The sequence below is a fragment of the Notothenia coriiceps genome, unplaced genomic scaffold (assembly GCF_000735185.1).
Source record: "Notothenia coriiceps isolate Sejong01 unplaced genomic scaffold, NC01 NC01_scaffold00026098, whole genome shotgun sequence".
Taxonomy (NCBI): Eukaryota; Metazoa; Chordata; class Actinopteri; order Perciformes; family Nototheniidae; genus Notothenia; species Notothenia coriiceps.
This window is the reverse complement of record NW_011358799.1, coordinates 626,033-646,481: the sequence shown is the minus strand read 5'-3', so window position 1 is coordinate 646,481 and position 20,449 is coordinate 626,033. Positions and strand designations below refer to the sequence as shown.

Below are 20,449 nucleotides of genomic sequence, written 5' to 3'. Positions count from 1 at the left end.
AATGTTACTTGTCACATGAAGATGACATTACAGGGAGACCTTATTGCTAAAAATGACAAAGTGTTTTACAATCTTCTGTAGGACAAGAATCTTTAATTGTGGAAGAGAATCCTTTTATTTAGGCAAAGCTACAACATTGTGTTTGGAAGCCACATCAAGGTCGAGAGATGAGTGGTATGTAGGTTAAGAAGGGGTGGCTTGGATGGAGGCTTCAAGAGAAAACCTCATTGGACCCCATAAATGCAACACCAGACTAACCACAACAAACTTGTAAGCATCTTAAATATGCTGGGCATAAAATTAACTGGTGGTATAGGTCAGATATGGTCCCATTTCTCTTTTTCAGTTCTTTAAAACGATGATATGTATCTGTAGTCTGTTCAAAATGGACTAAATTAGGGAAAAACAGGAAGCAGCAACATCTGCGAGATATAAAACAGGAACCGCTGAAAGAGATGTGTAGAAAAATGGTTCATACAAAGGGACTGATTGGAAACACGGTCCAATACAGGGATATTNTTTCATATTTCAAATGGAATTATATCTTATGAGTAAATTGCACTTCATGTTCAAGAGAGTTTAAATGTGTTCATGTCGACGGACTCATGTTTACATGAATGCAATGAGATGGGGGGGGGTTGTCGACTATAATACCACAGTGTAAACCTCGGTTACGAATACCAACATGGATGACAGTCAGACTAAGTCAAAGTGATTATACTACAATCAAAATAAACATGTGTGAAGTAACTTCTCTATTTCGTGAACATAAGACAGGGACTACCGCACAAAGACAGATGTGTTCTTACAACCGTCTAATCCGTATTGTTTATACCGTCTTCCTCCAGTGCTCTCAAACCAAATTGTGCAAATGACTTTAGAATCAAAACAGAAAGGTAGGTAAGGTATAGAAAAACATTTTGACTTTCTTATTACTGGTCTTATGTTACAAAATGTTAAAAGAAGTTCATATTTCGTTGTTTATGGCTAGAATTTACGAGTGTCATCGAAGATGCGTCGGTACTAACTAAAGGTACAATTTGTCAAACGGATAAATAAAGTTTGTATTCGACTCATGATCTGAGGACACCCCCATATGACGCTTCGACCAAAGTTGGATTGGACCTATCAAACTCCAATCGGCCAACCGCGATTTAGTTCTTTGTATGCGCGAGAGCCGGATTTGGCCATGATGCTGCGCCCCAATAGTTCACCTAGCGACGTTCGGTCGGCACAAGGGATAACGATCAATCCTCGCACAAGTGTACCCTTCACCACCATAAACCTCGTAAGACTGGTTAAGTCGTTTGTACCTGTTCCGCATGAACTGTCCTGTATATATTAATCTGTGTATACTTCATGCAATTTGAAATTTGTAGGTACTCATTTGTGAAAGTAGGTCCTATTTTAGGTGTACGACGTGGACGTTCACTTATGTCGACCATTTTTCTTTTTAAACAAACTACGCATGTAATTTGTCAAATACTATTTGACGAAGGGGCGATTCTGTGCTAGACTGAAATTTGTACACACTGAGCTCACAGCAGTTGAATTATCAACATTATTATTATGAGAGTATGTCATCTGGTGCACCCCGGTTGCGGTCTTGCACGGTCCGACTGAGTCTATTTCCTCTCTATGTTACCTACACTATACGGCGCCTGACAGAATTACAATGAGCTAGGCAATGAATCCACAACACCGTCATAAATTCATTCGAAGATTGCCGTTACACTATTATCAGTCTAACGAGAGCTTCTACCCTCCACTATAAGATAATTACAAGGTGCAAAGTGTGTCAGCCACTAATAAACGGCCGGCAGAAAGGACGTCTTGCCGTCGAAAAGCATAAAGGAACGAGGACTATTATCCTGAACTAGCACGAAATTTGAGGGCGTGTGACTCGAGACCTAACCAGTCGTCCGTCACGAAAAGTGACAACTCGAGAATCGGACGGTTGGATGGACCGGGGCCCCGTCCAATCGGCGTGTCGTATTCAATGGTACCTCTAGATCGGACGAATTTTTCTATTGGGTCGAAGCAGCCTGGCCTGTGGTCACCGCAGTTAGTCGGTTTCCGATTCCATTACCGTTCCAGATGATCAGGTACTGAATTGATGTCATAGTAGTTATATGCTACGGGTCGTTGTATTAGTATTGTTTTCACCTGTTCAGACGCATACATCGCAAAAGACACACCAATCCTTTAACTTGAAAAAGTTACGTCGGAGTGAGTGTAGGGCGATCGCGTTCATTATACCTGTGTTTGTGAGATTGATGCGGTGCCACGTTAGTTAGTTAAGTTCAGTTTACGCGGATCGTAGCAAAAGTGTGGGTACCTATCGTTCGCCGTGCCCAATTGTCGGGTCATCTACGAAAGACTGTGTAAAGTGAGAAAGACAGGTGAAGTAAGTGATACATTAACGTTTATAGTGCTACACTTGTATGGTTCCATTTGAACGCACATTTGACAATTTCAGGTTTATATTTCTCCTCTCCCTCCCTCCCTCCCTCCACTACTCTCCTCTCCCTCCCTCCCTCGTTCTTTTTCTCTTTCTCTTTAGTATAATTATTCCTACAAACCCCATAGAAATGAAACCTCTACTTGAAATAATTAATAAGGGTTTCACCTATTTGCGCCAGGAGTTCGTCGTTTCAATAACTGCTCAATAGACGCAGGTCCCTAAAATGCTGTCGTCCGAGTTGTTCGGTAGTTTGTACTCCAAACACTCGGACCAGTAGCGAGTACACAGGAGCGTTCTTCAGCTGATTATTCCTTTTTCTTAGAAGCAACTACTCACCCTGCCTCACGCGAGCTGCTACACCTACTGGAGAGACTTTTTGCTGTCTGTACCAGAAGTCAGACAGTTCGGTCGTAAATACAAGAGGGAGTGCAGGAAGGGTAGAGTTCAAGTTTCTTTCCAACGACCCTGTGCCCTTGCTCTTTCCCAACAGCTATAGTCATAGATCAACAAGCGGTGACAAGGTATTGATGTAGGTACTTTACCTCCTATTGTTAGTTCGAAGACCTAGTCGTAATCATCGAGTAGTTAACATTTAGCCAGCTAAGTTGAGTCTCTACTTCGCCAGGTACCAGTTTCATATCAGAAAAAAGACACAGTAGAGGACAAACAGAGACCGGTACACTACTAGCTGTTATTTGGACGTTCCAGAAACCTTGTGTAGGCACGAGAACGACCACGTCTCCGTCACAGCACGACCCTCGGCTCGAGACACCTTTTACGGACCGAAGGACGAGTCACACAGACCATGAGAAATAGACCTGGAGTTTAGAAAAGGTCGACCCGGATACATGAGCGACATAACTCCAAACCTATTTCGAGCACCGTACCACCAGACTTCGACAAGTTGGTAGTATTCACTCTAAATTCTAAAAAAAGATCCCTGCCTACTTCTGGTGTTTGTTTTTACTCGCAGCGTATCAAACAGGGCTCAGAGTCGTCGAAGTCAATATGGGAGACGTACTCGCGATCCTGATTTGTGTCGATATATCGGAGCATCGCGAAATAGAAAGAATCTCGGGCATAGAGAGAATATAGGTCGGTTAGGCTCACCACATCACACGAGAGATACGGACATAAAACACACAACAGGTAGACGAAGTATTTTCGTACCACCATAACCGATAAACGCTATATGTTCAATCAAATCACAAACTTGTGTGTTTTTTGAGACGGTAGAGACCATAAAGTCAATAGCTCGAAGTCGTTCGTGTTCTAAATCAGATACACGTACTGGTCACATATAGCGACGTACGCGTGAAAAAAAGTGCATAATTTTCGACGTAGGTGACGTGTAATGGGGCTATAGTGAACGGTGGGCAATCGTAACACCGTTGTGGTCGACTAGTAGATTTGAGTATTAAGCCAAATAAAGGACCCGGTCCTAAAGTCGACGTGCAGGAAGTACACTATCAAGGTTACCGAGAAGGAAAATATTAAGAGCAGTAATAGTATTGCCTAGTTTTACCGGTCGACGGGAAGAATCTTCCAGATATGTTGTAGGCCATTTCTTTTACAAATATTGTTTCTAGCTACTTAGCAGGGATGGATTTACAATACAGGATATAAATACCCTAATACATCATGATGTATTATCTTAGGTTAAGCTACACAGCAGTGAGTAATTTAAATACTCCCCACGTTTACCAAGTGCAACGTGACATTCATTCATTAAAAGTAATTATACGAAAATGGGCCATACTGGAAAATAAGTATGTTTACTTCTTGCACTAGAAGGTATATTTTAATGCCGTTACTTTTTTTTAATTACTTTTACTTGACTACAATTTTGAATGCAGGACTTTTAACGGTATTTTTTCAATATAGTATTGCTACTTTAACTAAAGTAAATTATCAGAGTACTTCTTACACATCTGCCAAAGAGTGGAATTATCGTTGAGAAAATTAATACAAAACCGTAGTTTCGATAATTTTCGTGAGATTTACATTCTCCGACAGTACGCGAAGGCATCATATACCCCTCCCCTTGGTGTCCGGGCGGGAAGTTCAGATGTGTTTTGATTCGATGTAGCACACGTCCAGCTGCTTTGGTTAGCTTACTCTACCACAAATATCGATTTTAACGGAATTTTAACTGGTAAGTGTGGGTTTATATGAATGGGATATCTAATTTACGACGGAATAAGACTATGGTTTATGTAATAGGTAAACTAAAGCCAGCTGAAATGTACGAGTTGTTAAACTACGTTTTTCAGATCTTTGACGTTAGCTGTATGTTCATTTAAGCGTTTAAGTGACATTATAGACGAGTAAGGCGTTATATAAGATTACAGCAGTTATCATTGAGCTACATTAACCTGTTTCCATTTATCTTTATTTCAGTGACTACAGGACAGCAGTCATGAGCAGTAACACCGGGGAGAGGAGCAGCTCTGCTCCCAGGTGCTTCGGACAGGTGCGTAGCTGCAGGGGCGGATCATGGGCACAGACATCTCACTGACAACCTTTTATAGTTTTTTTGTCACTTTGTAGTTTCTTTGGTATTTTTGGTCATTTTTTGCCTATGTCATTATTTTGCCACTTTTTTTGTTTCGCCTTGAGCAGAGGTGGGAAGTAACTAGTACATTTACTCAAGTACTTGGGTACCATTTTCAGATACTTGCCCTTTACTTATTAGTATTTAAATATGATGTTACTTTGTTCTCTACTTCACTACCATTCAGACATAAATATGGTAATTTTACTCCACTACAGGTATTTAATATATTTAGTTGCTTTGCAGATTAGGATTAATGATATTAAATATCATCAACACTTAAAGGTGGGGTAGGCAATTTTGGAGAAACCAGCTCGAGTGCGCTAGAATTTGAAAATACACAGCCGGAAAAAATCTGCCACTTCCTTACAGAGACCCTCCTCCAACACACGAACGCGCACATGACCAATGAGGGCACGAGATAAGTTTGTGCACAGATGGAAGGCTGACAGGCAGGTAGGCCATCCAGTCATTGCTATTGGGATGTTAAGAGCATTCCATGGAATATAACAAAAAGTGTATCTCTAGCTGGTTTCTCAAACTTACCTACCCCACCTTTAGATAAGACTTTAGTTACACCTGGATTAATTTCACATGAAGCTACTCTGCAGTATACAAAGTAAATAACTTGCTGCACCGTTATCAGCTTTGATAACATATTAATGCATAAATAATTATAATCAAAACAGTTAATATATATATTATTCTGAAATGGACCAATCTGCAGAAGGAGTACTTCTTCAGTTCTCTTCTATGAAGTTTAAAGGTTTGTTTGGATTTGAACAGCTATTGACCTTAAAAACTGGTTGTGAGAAACGTACCCCATTTTGTAACACACTGCTCCAAACCATTTCCAAAATATTGTTAAATGTATCAGCTCAATAGATTAAATCAATTTGAATGCAGTTGAACAACATTTGGTCAGGGTTTTAATCAATCATTAATAATCATCAATAAGGGTTAAGGGCCCACCCTTTTATGAAGTCATGGTCTGTATGATTGTGTTCTTTGTTTGGGTTTGTGTGTTGTCAGTTGACCTACACAGCTGAAGAGCACCAGGCGGTGGACAGAGCTCTGCGGCAGAAGCTGGGCCCCGAGTACATCAGCTCCAGGATGGCTGGAGGAGGACAGAAGGCGAGTGTCTGTTCTCTGCACAGCTGTGAAGCCAATTGAACTTAAATGTCAGGCTGGGTTATGAATAACATGATTATGGCTCAAATGTGTTGTTATTGCTAATATATTTTACATTACATTTACTTGTTACTAGACGCTTTTATCCAAAGCGATTTACATACTCAATACTGTGGGCAATCCCCACAGGAGCAATTTGGGGTGAAGTGTCTTACCCAGGGACATAACGACATACTGACTGAAGTGGGGTTTGAACCTGTGACCCCCTGATCCGAACACCAACGCACAACCCACTGCGCCACACAGCTCCTTTTATGTTTTCTTAACAAGGATAGGATTTTCTAAAGTGGAAACGAATTTGAGGAAATGTTATCTTTTTCCATTTTTCTATGACATACATATGTAACATATGTTTGTGAGGTATTACTGTTCTATGACATAATATACAATGACTTTTTTAAATGAAATTCTCAAGTTCTTTACCAGAAAAAAACGAATAAATAAAACCCTTCTCTCTCTCTCTCTCTCTGGACGGGACCTCCAGGTTTGCTACATTGAAGGGCACCGTGTGATCGGCCTGGCCAATGAGATGTTTGGATACAATGGGTGGTCTCACTCCATCTCTCAGCAGAATGTCGGTACGCCGCAGGGAGCTTCTGGTCTCAGCAGAGGATGCTTTAAACCATTTCCACACGGTCCAACTAATGAAACACTTCTGATTTACAGACTTTATAGACATCATCAACGGGAAGTTTTACGTCGGAGTCAGTGCTTTTATCAAGGTGATGCTGAAGGTTAGAGAAGGAACCTTTTACTAAATATATTTGAATTGTTTTACTTTTCCATAATAGATTGTCTGATCCAGATAGTTGTATTTACATTTCACATTATGTTTACTTTCTTCCCGCATGCTGTCCAGAAAAGTCTAAGTGTGTACACATGTTTTCCTCCAGGACGGTGCGTTTCATGAAGATGTGGGGTATGGAGTCAGTGAAGGTCTGAAGTCCAAAGCTCTGTCGCTGGAAAAGGCCAGGAAGGAAGCTGTCACGGATGGCATGAAGAGAGCACTGAAGTACTGCCACTTCTCCATTTCTAAATGATAATAACAAATCATTTAGAACATTTGATCTGTCTGAATTTTCTTAACTTATTTGCGTTTTTGTTGGGTTCATTTTTAGATGCTTTGGTAATGCTCTTGGAAACTGCATCCTGAATAAAGAATACCTCATGGCCATTAACAAGATCCCCAAAAAGGTCAGATATCATTTCTGAGCATTTTTTATTTTCTCTTCAAAAAGTCCTGAATGTTTGTTTCCTCTGCTTAAAGCCTCCTCCTCCTCTAGACCCGGCCAAGACCAAGCGCATCGAGGGGGAGCCCTCTGTGGAGAAAGCCCGCTTCTCCAGTCTGGTGTGGGAGGAAAAGATTGCACCTGCGACGAGCAACGGCAGAAATGTGCTGGAGCCCAAAGTCCTCAACCAGAACCAGAACTACTCAGAGGTCCACACCCCGACTGCCCCTGCTGGCAGGAGGAGTGAGGACATGGACGCCAGGTAACAGCAGTGGGTCTAGTTTCAGTTTTTATTTTCACTGCTTCTATTGGTGTGCATCCAAATGTGCGTCCCATCCAATCTGTCTCCTCCGTTTGTTTTCTAAGACCTTCCATGGACTCGATGGACGGTGGCGGGTCAGAATCGCACACAGACCCCAAACAGCTGAGAAAGCTCCGACAGCAGCAGCTTCAAGAGAAGTTCAGGAGAGAGATGGAGAAGAAGCTGCAGCTGAAACCAGATCAAGCTAAGTTTGAGGATTCAGAGCTCGCTATTGGACGGGGACCCAGCACAGGTGAAGGTTTGATGATTACTGATTTAAGATGTCACATGTAGAGGAAGCTGTCACAGTTTAATAAACATAATTAAATATCAAACTGTCTTGAAACTTCTTCATTGAGTGTCATGGGACTTAAATACTTACATTTGTATGCTCTGATTTGGAAGACATACTGTTACAGTAAATGAAGATAAAAACACAATTTGCAGTGCAGTTGCATCATCGAGTCTTAAACATGTGGGTGGCATTATGACATCATTTCAGGTTTAAGACGGCTGGTTACAAATATTTTAATTCTTAACTCTAAGGATTATAAGTGTTGTTGGTGTTTTTATTGAAAAGTATCCATCCTTACAGGTCACCATGGTGCTCCAGCCTTCAGTGAGACCTCAGCAGGACTCATGAAGCCCGGCGGCGGGGGGGAACATCTAGCAGGTGCAGTGCTCCACCACCAGAGGGCGCACCATGCTCACAGTGTGGGAAGGGGGTCTCACTACAGCTGTTTGTCCTCCCACAGATGATCCTGCGCTCTGGGACTTCACTCTGGATGCCATCGATGAACTGGATGTCCCTGCAGACGACCCTCATCCCAAAGGTCTCCGGCCCACCACGCCCTCAAGTCACAAGATGCACACCCGCAGTAAGACCCCTCAGAGGGCCCCGGACAGGGCCCCTTCGTACAGCGGAGCACAGGACCCGGCTCAGTGTCAGGCGGGGCCAGGTGAGGCTTCATGAGACCAGTCTACTGCAGAATGTCCCAGAACCGAGCATGGAGATGCATTTAGTCTTCTAGCTTTGTAGATCTAAAATACACTTGGAGGTCTGTCCCAACACTTGAGTTTTTTTATATTGGGGTTAGACACTTTTGCTAAGGTCATTTTGAGACTCAAGTCTTCTTCCGCACTTGCATGTTAATTTAACTAGCTTGTCTTTTACAAATAGTTGTATTGTTTTGTATTGTTAATGCTTATGTAAAGCACTTTGGATTGCCTTTGTGTCTGAAGTGTTAAATAAATCAACTGAACTTAATTTGAAACTTACAGGTGAAGTCCTCAGTCCATACAGACAGGGACAGTACATGAAGAAACGCCGACTCGACACCTGACATGTTCTGATGCTCCGGTGATCTTCATCACCACTTGTAAAATGTATTTTCCTCTTTTGTTTTAATATTTATTTCAGTGTTTCCATTGAATTTTAATTGTATCTATTTCTGATATTTGGATATATGGTTTTGTAAGAAAATAAAAAAATAACCACAGAAGTCAATTAACTGAATTAAATTAATATTTATAGAAATAGACCAAACAAGCCCACATTTCGTAGCGTTGTCTTTGAATGATGCTTAGTTTATCATACATATTTATAGAGAAGTTTTATTATAAATGTGATTTTCTTTTTTATATTTAAAAAAGGGACCACGGTTTAGAAACATTATTCCAATGAGCATGACAAGTTTTTAATTGATAGTATTTTTATTTGTTTTTACATTTTGTACAATGTGAAAAACATACACAAAACAAACACTGAATCACAGGAAGTCAGCTAGGAGGGATCAGAAATATAGACAGATATGACTGCGTGCCAGTACCTTAGAGGTGGGATAATTACTGATTGTAGCAGAGGGACTATAAGAGCTTTGTTGTGACGTTGTGCTGTACAGTTGTAAGTCATTTGTAAGATGAAACACCAGTGAAGCCGGCATGCAGAAATCATTTAGCGATAGTTTGATATTAAAGGTGTGCCTGTGATATTGGTGAATGGCAATCGGACAGATCGACTCAGGAAGGCAAAGAATAATAATTAAAAAAAAGATCTCTAATATTCCAATATCAAAAACATTGAAGTCGGTAACAACCCCTCATCAGCATGCAAATGTTTCCATTACCCCTCAGTCCCTTTAAACATTGCATATTCTGCATTGCAGTAACTTATTTTTTCTCTAGAGAAGTTTAACTATTCATCCAATCTACGAGCAGGAGAAAGGGTCACAATGACAGCATGGCACTCGTGAGGTGCGGAGACAAACGTTTAACCAGCATGAAAAAGTTTAAACCTTTATACAGCTCGCCCGCCGACTGAACAAGTGCGTCTATGAAACAGTTTAATGATGATAAACCCACAAAAACAAATGTCAGCCAAATCCACGTACGCATGAGCCAAATATAAATACACAGCTGATCACACAACACAAAGGGAAGTGTGGCCGGAGCAGAAACGCTTCCACATGACTCTGCTCTTTGTTCTGCAGTCCTGTGTGGGGTCTACACTTTCAGAGTGTTACATCCTCTGACAGGCTGTGTGCAGGAGCCACCTGTGGTGTTTACATCGTGTACAGCTTAACTGTTTCTCTGCCGACCAATCACAGCTACAGCAATCGATGAATCTGGAACTTGTCCTTAGTGAGGATGCAAGGCACTAAAGTGTTCCTCATGTTTACAGGTAGTAGAGCATATGCATGTAGAGTGGTTCACCACAAGCATGCTCTACGTGAAAGCATTTCCCTCACATTAACATATGTACAATAAAATAGGAAAAAAAAGGGATGGGGGGGATGGGGGGGGGGCAGGGCAGTCATAGAGAGAAGAGCTTAATAAACGACAGGATTACTCCTGCGTGATGAGTAGGATACCAATGACAACAACCCTGCAATTGCACTTTTTATATTCCTTTAACTACATGTTGTTTAACAACCTTTAATAATAATAATTACAGTGAAACAACATCAAAATCTGATGGCTGAATACAGGTCCATAAAGAACATTTGTTTTTATTAAATATACGCATACAAAAACAGACCACAGAAAGAGAGAACCCCAGACAATTGTGATTTGAGACGTGACGGCTAAATGTTATGAGCAGACATATTTAATGCAGCATGACTTCATCGATGCGCTGTGCACCATCTGTGTAAACAACTGGGAGAGACTAAAAGCTTCCACAAATACTTTTGAAATCAACCAAAATTATTTTTTTTCTACAATATATATGATAAGCAGATAATGAACTGCTCATATCTGCCAAACTAATGCTGTTTAATGTGTCATCTTGGATTCTAAATTCCTTCTTGTGTAAAACAAGACAAAAAACACACCCTGCAAACTACCTCAACCCGATTGTGATTTTCAGCAGCATCACCTCTCAAGCTTCACACTGCGAATGGTGGTCAACACCAGGACAATGACTTTAGTAGTGGACGATCCACTGTTTATATGTCAGACGTGAAGAATAAACTGGTATAATAAATCTGAATGGGTGACAACTCATATCACAATGTCACCAGACTCACAGGAACATAAATATGCTAAATGTGGAATCATAACCCAGTGAAGAAATATCTATGTACAAAGTCAATGTCTAAATGTGTTGGGGATTAAGGCCACAGTTACAAGGGACAGTTCATCTACTCTTTGCCATTATTGCATTTTACTTAATAGTTCATAGGGATGTATTCAAACTGCAACCCTATCCTTTACACTCCTGCCTCACTTTCCAGAACTTTCTCCTCCCAACTCAACCAGTCACACTTTGCCAATCCATCTGGAACAAACTATCCCACTGTTATCTCCCACTTTCTGTACACTCCCCCCTATAGCTCTCTGAAACAACTTAACATGTTATCACAAGTCTGTCAACCAGGGTTCATATTTAGTCCGGTGTGTGTCTGTACGTGTGTCTAAGTGTTGTTTTACTGTCTTCAGCCCCAGTGCGGCTTTAAGTCAGGACCAGTAGGACGTGACCCACAATCCCTCCTTCTTCCTCCTCTTCCTCCTCCTCTTCCTCCTCCTCCTCCTCCTCCTCCTCCTCTTCACAGGAATGAAAACATTGCAACGTCTGCTCTCAAAAGACATCTTTGGCTGCAGTTGGTTTCATCACCAGACACAAACCAACGGCTCGTCACAGCTCAGTTCCACAGCTGATGGCAGGCTAGGTGTGAGACTGCTGTGTATTGCACTCTTCCTCTGAATCTAAAGACAGACTTCGCTCTGCCTGAGAGGACATGAACCACACAGGTCCACTCTATTACAGAAAAAAAAAAACACATAATAAAAGTTGAAATAAAAATAAAAAGAACAATATCCAGCCGACCAACCAGCCTACTGCACAAAGAGCTAGTGGTTCTCGTTCACGACTGTCTGCCCTGTGGGGGGCTTCCACTGGGCTACGTGGGCCTCAGGTTGGACCCTCCGGGGCCCACTGGGTTCTGGGGGGCTGCTGTCGTTCCAATGTGGTATCCTGGGTGCAGGGACACCGAGGCTGTGGTGGGCGGCTGGTACTGCGTGAGTGGCTGTGCGGGGTTAAGCTTGCTGACCTGGGACGTGCCTGTGGGTCCTGCCCACTGAGTGGCACTGTACTGGGCCGAGGTGTATCCAAAGCCCTGCGGGCTGGGGCCCAGAGAGCCTTTCCGAGGGGCCATGGGGACAGAGGGAACGGCTGGGTTGGGGAGGTGAGTGGACGCGGTGGACGTGGTGGTAGAAGGTGTTGGAAGCGTTGGGCACAGGTAGCCTGGAGCGGAGAATTTACGGCCCTGGTTGACCGGAGGGACGATCTGTAATAGTGAAAAAAAGTCTGTGTTACCTATTTTATCTCAGCAACAACATAACATGTGTCCAACATCTTCTAAAGTATCACATTCAAGGACTTTCCAGGCCAAACACTGCAGTGTGAGAACCCAATTTAGGCTTAATTACTTTGACAACACTGAGGCTTTTTATGATGACTACCAGCATGTGACCATAGCACTCTAGAAGCCGGTCACGAGTGAAACACATCTACAGGATACACATATCGTAAAGTAGACTATTTCCTAACTTACTTTAAGTAAAAAATATATATAAATAACTTTTTGTTTTCTAACATTTTTCTGCTTTTCTTTCGATGACCAATGTCCTTTATGTGAAGACCCAAAGACCCATATGAACCATGACATCATATCTTATAAGAGCTCCAATGATGTAGTGAATGCCTACATCGTGTCCCAGAGGTGCCGCTGCTCCAGCTTTAGGACCTCTCTTGCACTGAGACAGGCTGATGGCGTCCCTCGCCCAGTTATCCACCAGCTGGTGCAGGTCATCCGTGAAGGTGCCCTTGCCCTTCTGAGTTTGAGAGGAAGAGGATCCAACCGTCTGGGTCAGAGAAGCAGAGTGGTTTTGGCAGGGGCCTGAACCATTTGTTGAGCCGCTCCCACTTGATCCTGGTAAACAAGAAGAGAGGTGAGAATTCATCTAGAAAATCAATTCAAGTAGCTCTCTGTGAACAAACTAAGTGCTTTCACTTACCTGTGGAGCAACTGCTGAGGCTGGGCATGGATGGAGAGGTTCTGAGCTGCTTTATGGACGCCACCGCGTTAGCTGCTTGAGAGGCCTCTGCTACCGTCTCCGAGGCCTCTGTTGCCGAGGCTGAACTTTGCTTCGGAGGGGACCCTGAACTGTGATGACTCGGAGCGGAGGCTGTGAACATATGATCCACAGAGGCATGTCAACATTTACCCAGGAACAGAGCAGTTTAACAGCTTCAGTGACTGATTGCTGGACAAACATCAAAGTGAGTATCACAGTTCACTGTCCTGACCTGAGTGCACGGGGCTGGGCTGTCCACTACCGCGAGACGATTTGTGGCTTCTGCTCTTGAGCCGCCGTCGACCTCCAGCCATGGCCACAGCAGGGGAGAAGACTGAAGAAGGAGCAGGTTTCCCCATCTTTGTGTACAGGGCTTCCACCTCCTCTTTCTGACGACTCTGCAATATCTGGATCTCCGTCATGTGTCTGTGAGCCAAAGAAGACATAGTCATGTTCAAATATTTGTATTGACCTGTGAAAAACTCAAATACAGACAGACTTCTGCAATAAGTGTGTAAGAGGAAATAAAGGTAGTTTGAAGTATCATTGTGTACATGTGACATACTTTTCTCTGAGACGGCTTATTTCTTTGAGCAGAGCTTCATCCTCTTTCTCAGAGTCATCATCATTGTCACTGCTGTAGCGGGTGTGTGAGTGTTGAGGATCAGACGTTGACGATGAGGGACCGTTCTGCAGACTGGAGCCATGTGTTGGACTGGAGCCTGCAGCTGGAGCGGGGGTGACTGGGAGAAAACAAACACATATTAAAAAAAGGTAGAATATGTTGACCTGGGAGCTCACATGATTTAAAAATGAACCCTAAACATCTGGAAGAACATTTGTTTTGTTAAATGTTCATCCAAGAATGAAACATCCTTGGATGAACATAAACATAATGGATGTTTAAATTCAGTAGCTGGATAAGTTTACTGAGCTTGCAAATGCTATCAAAGCTCTAAATAGTCATTCCCACTGCGTCCTCCGCCAATAGCATACGTTTAAAAATAGTGAATGAGTGCTTTGCTTTTTATAAAGACATCACACAACTTCTATCATATTCAATTATCAAAGGGGACTAAAGGGTAGCTGTGATAATAGGATGATCCATTTTTAAAACCCTTATTATGGTTCATTAAGCTAGCTCAGGGGAAGTGTTAGCATTGAGATGGACTTTCAGAACGTATGAAGCATCAGTTTTGTCCTTAGTCAAGTATCATATAGAAGGACACTGTTTGATATGAGTCCTGTTCAAGGAGGGAATTACAATAATCCAGGGGTCTCCAACCTTTTTTACGATGAGAGCTACTTCAAAAAACAAGTCGGGGGCTACTTTTACTCCTCTTTGTTTTGTTTTTTGCAGTGTATATATTTAGCAGATTTTAACACTATATGCTTAGCTTTAACCTTCGTGCGCTGTTTGGGTCTGTGGGACCCGTTTTCAGTGTTTACTAAAGAAAATGTATGCAATCTAATTATTTTAACCTGCTTTATTTGGGGGTGGACCTCACATCCTCTAGGGCAGTGGTTCCCAACCTGGGGGGGGCGCCAGGCCTCAGATGATTTGAGGCCTAANCCTAGCAACCAGCTGCAGTCACAAGTGCCGGTAATAATTTCTGACACTAGGCAAAATATTTTCAAACTGTTTTCAAAACTGTTTTCAAAACTGTTCAATATGGAGTCAGGTCTAGCTGTACTTATTTTGGTGTTATATATGTTAGAATATGACATAGATATATGTATATTGTATATGACTTATATTATTACTGTGCACCACATTGTCTATGTAAGTAGCTGCGACTACTAACTGTGTTCATTGGTTAGCTGCTGTACCACATGATTGATGATGTCGCTACCTAGGGTATAAGACCGTTGGCAGTCACGCCCCTTCTCTGTCTGTCCTCAAGCCTCTTGAGATGTGTGCCTAAAATAAATAACGCCGTGATGAATGGCTAAACTTGAACGACTGAGATTATTCACCTTTCTGCTGCAGGAGACAAAAGGTTTAAGTCTAAATCTGCTAACACCTACCAGATTGAAGCTGGTCAGATAACGAACGAGTAAATGAAAACAGAATGAGGCGGAGAAGTGTGTGTGTGTGTGTGTGTGTGTGTGTGTGTGTGTGTGTGTGTGTGTGTGCGATTAAAATAGCCCAATTGCTTTTATAATAAATAAACATTGAATGTGTTTAATTGAATAGTAAAGGGGTTTAACGTTAGTGGCAGGTTGTGTGTGAGAGAATAAATAAGACAGCCCAATATTTAAAAAATGTGTTATTCTTTTTTCCAGCATATTTAGCATATTTCGCAACTTTCCGCATATTTCGCAATTTCACCGCATAAAATCACATAAAAACCCCGCATGTTTAATCGCATAATCAACGGTTTTAGTTCGCGTTTTTCTGGAGGGAGTTTTATTTATTTTTGTAGGTTTGATTGCATATCTGTTTTTATTTCATCTGTATGGGAGAGACTGGATTTTTTTTTCTTTAGTTTGTTTTAATATAACAAGTTTGTTGAAGTAAAAAAGACAGTGTAACAGAAAATGTGGTAAAACTAAAAACGATTTGATTTGACAATAGGATACTTTTTGTCTCACCCATTCAGTGTTGTTATTCATCTTCTAATATATGTTTATTCTAGCATGAAGGCTTTTCACATTGTTGTCTAGTTTAATGAAGGGTTTGAACTAAACATCTCATGCTGCTTATATTTCCCCCTCCTTTAAACATCAATCCTCCCTCCAACTCTCCACCTCACTGCACTGCTTCTATCATCTGATTACTTTGCTCCTGGACTACAAAATGCTTTTCATTAAACTGGCCTTGGCGTTGCTTCCAGATATCGTCGTCTGCTTCCTAATGAAAAGAGACATTATGAATATGAAAATTGGTTTCATGGCTTCAAACCAAATGATATCAGACAGAGGTTCTGAGTGCGTGTTATGACCTTGTTCGTCAAAGAGTTTCTGTATTTTATTCAGGACGGTATGTGGGTTTGTGCGGCTGCCTGCATGACTGGATACATCGTAGGGTTTATGTTTTTTGTTGTGTTTCTGTTTTAAATGCTGGCTTCTATGTCTGTTCCAAGAGTTTGCTTCAGGGCTTCAGCCAGCAGGGACTTATCCATCAGCAGAATATGTTAAACACCCTCCACTGAGCACAGTCATTGTAAAGTAAGGAAGCTTCTCTCTGTTATATTTCCCCTGTGGCAAATCATCTCCACCATTTTGTTGGGAAACTGCAAATTCACCCCTCTTTTTTCTTCTACTAAAAGTACAAAACAAGCATATGATGGGTTCCACTTTGTCACTATTTCAAACTGTCCAAAAAGATATACATATTTACACATTTAACTGTTTAAAGGTCCCCTATTATCCTGTTTTTCATCAATATATTATAGGTCTCACATATATACAAATATATACTGAAGTGTTTGGCTCGAAATACCAAATTCCCATAATCCCCTCTGTTTCAGCCCTGTTTCAAAAGTGCTGATTCTCTGTCTGTTACTTTAGATGAAAATAAGGAGACACCCCCCACGCCCCTCTGAGAGATATTTGGTTAAAAAGAACACAACAAGAGAGCTAATCTTTTACATGTTTATGTCAACACAAGTCACAATTATGAATGATTGAATGAATGTGTACTCTAAAAAATCTTTCTCTATTTATTTTTATTTATACCAGTCCAGAAAAGATCTTGGTGGGTCCATGAACCTACAGACACTTGAGCATACAATGACTACTCTTTAAGCTGTGTCCAGTATTTGCCATGGGTTGGACCTGTCTGAAGAAACTTGAATCAAAACAAAAGGACTGGAGTTTTGATTGAAGATGTTACAGTAGAGGGTATGACTCTTTACAGACAAGCAATTGAGTTATACAAATCACATTTTCATTCATTTAATAATCCATGAATTACAAATGTAAATATACACATCATGAAATTTGATAAGGAATCTATTTTGAAGCAGAAAATAGGATGCAAACACACACACACATCTCCTGTTATTTTGCACACACACATGGTTGTAACCAGGTGTTGAAGCCCCCGGGAACTACAGGAATCGTTACGGAGAATGTGCATCTAATTTTTATTTATTTTATTTCTGAAGGGGTATTTGGATTGGGAGCAGCAGCTGGAGCTTGACTGATAATGACTGTAATTTGCTCTTTCACTGACAGGCCGATAAGGGCCCAATGTGCAACGCACTATTTTGAGGCTTGCGCTGACAGGAAGGCACCTTCAGAATACAAGCACACAGGAAAAGAAACACGCTTTCAAAAGCATAGAGATGAAAAAGAAAAAGCACATAACAAAATCCAGTGTAAAGACATAACAAACAGAGGTTCATTTGACAAAGCACATTCATGCAGCTGCCATGCTTTCAAACTTTACATTACTGTAACACCTGTGTACACTACACACACACGTAGACACATACAACAGCATAGTTGCCTTGGTGACAGATTTTGCCACATCTCTTCCTCACACTCTTTTTCAATCTGTAGTCATTCACAGTTTTGCTGGTTTTGTGCCATCTTTTTCTCTTGAAAAACATATGAAAAAAAATGTTGACATTTTGAAGCAAATAATTCATTTTCAAACATGAAGACACTTTTCTTTCTGGGAGAACTGTTTCTGTCTAGAAGTACCAAGAGACAAATAAATTAAACCTGGTGACGCTTTCTTTTATTTGAAAAAACCAAATTGAACTCCTCAGAAGAAAAGAAGAGTTTTGGTGGCTTGGAGTGTTTCTTTGTATTCCAACATGCTAGTAATGTAATCTTTTTTTTTCTGTCAGGAAGCACAAACTATGTCTTGTTTTTTGGAAAATTCTTGAGCAATTCACATATTTCCAGTCAAAACATCCCCAATGGCTGTTTTTCCCCTAAAAGTGAGAACAGAGTAAATGTAAAGATCCACAAACACCTGTCGAAACATCTCCTCTTTTCATGCACGTTGTCCAAAGGAAAAGCCAATTACTGACTGCAGGTGTTCAGTTTTACAGACATATCCATTCAGCTCTACTCTATTCAGGGTTTAAAAGAACCTGTCAACTCTGTGTCAGTTATTTCTCTGTTATATGCCGAATATGTCAAAAACGATCGTTACGGTTATTTATTTTTGGTAAAATACAACTTAACCAACAGCTCTTAGCAGCAAGCAGAGCAGAAGGTGTCTTTTTTATTTCATTTGTCAAACTTTCTCACACTCTTCAACCTTTGTATTAGTTTTTCATTAGAGATGTTTACCGTTCTGTCACTTTTAGCTTTCCCCAATTTAACAGAGTCACGCAGTGTCTACATAATACATGCAGTTTTTAAGGGTAAATTATTTGTTTGAATTGTATCTTTCAACAAAAAATAAAATACAACAAAAATGATACCAAAGTGCTTATGAAAGACATAAATGAATGAATTATTGACAATCAAATAAGTAACTACAAGGGTTATTACTATATGAAGGTTTAGATAACTATGACTTCCATTTTAGCCACAAAACACAAAAAACTCTCTGTTCCAGTCATTGCGTTTTGGAGGAGGGACTTCCCCTGCATGACGCCGATAATATGTTTGTGAGAATACCAACAAAAGCCTCCCAACAGTGAGATAAATCCGAACAAGGCAGAAGAAACCTCATTATTTACTTTTAATCTTGGATTCCCACCATTTAAATTGCCGTGATGCTGCAGGAGATTTTGTCCGTCTTCGCTTTTCCCATGTGGCGTCGAAATTGTGTATGTGGGGCTCAGATTAAATTTGCAAGTAATTTATTCCTTCACGAACCATCACAATTGGAATCTTGTCCCCAGACTACCGCTACATTTCTAAAGCTGAGTTTGTTAGACAAATAGTCAGCAAACGCCCCGATCTTTATGAACTCTTGTGAACGTTTTTGAAGTTCACTTGCCAGAGGTTTACTGTCACATGTCAGAAAAAAGGGAGTTTCAACCGCTCAGAACTATTTCTAACTGCATGTCAGCTTTAAGTTTGACTACAGAAGGGAGACTCTAACTAAAGAAAAAGAACATGGAAACAATAACAGTTATATCTAATAATAACCAGGAAAACAGGTTTATGAATAATTCAGATCACTTGATAAAACTATTTTGTCACATTAGACTCAATATTCAAAGTACAAGTGTGTAAAAAATTATGGATGGAAAGAAAAAGACACAATGTAGATTATTTTCAAAAACGTTATAGAATATGTTTGTCCTGAATATGCCTGGAAAAAATTATATATAATGTATGAGAAAATCTGGAACTGAATTTAAATCCAAATGAGGGACATTTATTTTAGTGTTAAAAACCTTAACTGTCTGTAATTTCTCCATTATTTGTGCCTTGGTTCTATTATACACAAAATAACATGCATTTGACATTCCAATTGATTCCTGTTTTGCATAAAGAGACTATTTTAACATCTCTTGTAACAGTTAACTCTTCTTTCTTAAAGCTCCCATGTCATGCTTTTCCGGTTATTACCCGTCCCCTTGTGTGTTATGAAGGCTTTTCTGCATGTAAACGGTCTGCAGAGTCAAAATCCTTAAAGTACACCCTGTAGCGAGTAAAACTCTAACACAGAAAATACCTCCCGAAAACGCCTCGTTGGAGATACGTCACTGTCCATTGATTCTTCCGGGTAACTCATGATGTCATGCGTTTCCCGGAACCAAATGGACCAATCCGTGGAGCCGTTACGTTACGTCCGCGGAGCCGTTACGTTAAGCCCCCGCTGATTGGTCCAAATTGACCAATCCACGGACTTCCTCACACACACACTCAGTGCATGCAGCTCTGCTGATCTCTCCCCCCTGGCTGCAGGCTGATAACAGACAGTTGGGATCGCGGCGAAATTCTCTCTGCAGATCCATTCTCACAGCGTTTATCAACCTTTTTCTTACTCAATATCAAGCCACACTTATTGTTTTTACTTCGGCTGTGACTTTGTGTGTGCTCAGGGTGAGATTGGCTGTGTTTCGCTGTGTATCGCTAAACAAGGAAACCACACCTCCACGGAGCTCAGCGCGATTCACAACGTCCCGACCAATCAGAGCACACTGTGCTCACAGGGAGGGTGGGGGCTGGAGCCAGAGTCCTGCATCGGGTCGGGTATCCGCGGGTACCCG

At 41.1% G+C, this 20,449-nt stretch overlaps 2 protein-coding genes across 4 annotated transcripts in view; one reads left to right on the top strand and one right to left on the bottom strand.

The window, feature by feature from the left end:
• Positions 1–4,514: 4,514 nt before the first annotated feature.
• On the top strand, positions 4,515–9,230 carry rad52 (RAD52 homolog, DNA repair protein). 2 transcript variants are annotated; one of them, XM_010784018.1, is made up of 12 exons: positions 4,515–4,619; positions 4,865–4,937; positions 6,051–6,152; positions 6,694–6,787; positions 6,876–6,943; positions 7,103–7,221; positions 7,328–7,403; positions 7,477–7,700; positions 7,805–7,992; positions 8,335–8,412; positions 8,495–8,698; positions 9,021–9,230. In XM_010784018.1, the coding sequence occupies exons 2-12, from the start codon at positions 4,884–4,886 to the stop codon at positions 9,080–9,082; spliced, it is 1,269 nt and encodes a 422-aa protein (XP_010782320.1). In that variant the 5' UTR covers positions 4,515–4,619; positions 4,865–4,883; the 3' UTR covers positions 9,083–9,230. The 2 variants fall into 2 exon arrangements, with proteins under 2 accessions (XP_010782320.1, XP_010782319.1); XM_010784017.1 differs by having other exon boundaries at positions 7,805–7,998.
• A 203-nt stretch (positions 9,231–9,433) lies between these two features.
• LOC104956524 (serine/threonine-protein kinase WNK1-like) overlaps positions 9,434–20,449 on the bottom strand; it is a 34,280-nt gene continuing 23,264 nt past the window's right edge. For both annotated transcript variants that reach the window (XM_010784019.1, XM_010784020.1), the window contains 5 exons: positions 13,882–14,059; positions 13,549–13,742; positions 13,257–13,427; positions 12,948–13,171; positions 9,434–12,526 (listed from right to left, as the gene is read on the bottom strand). In XM_010784019.1, coding sequence (XP_010782321.1) covers positions 12,140–12,526; positions 12,948–13,171; positions 13,257–13,427; positions 13,549–13,742; positions 13,882–14,059 — 1,154 coding nt within the window. In that variant the 3' untranslated portion in view covers positions 9,434–12,139. The remainder of the gene's footprint in view (positions 12,527–12,947; positions 13,172–13,256; positions 13,428–13,548; positions 13,743–13,881; positions 14,060–20,449) is intronic.

What these genes read in the sequence shown, in the direction of transcription:
- rad52 (XM_010784017.1), top strand. Translation starts at nt 4,884, where the DNA reads ATGAGCAGTAACACCGGGGAGAGGAGCAGCTCTGCTCCCAGGTGCTTC. An exon ending in GGCATGAAGAGAGCACTGAA is followed by an intron (nt 7,222 to 7,327) that starts GTACTGCCACTT and finishes GTTCATTTTTAG; the next exon opens with ATGCTTTGGTAATGCTCTTG. An exon ending in GGGACCCAGCACAGGTGAAG is followed by an intron (nt 7,999 to 8,334) that starts GTTTGATGATTA and finishes CCATCCTTACAG; the next exon opens with GTCACCATGGTGCTCCAGCC.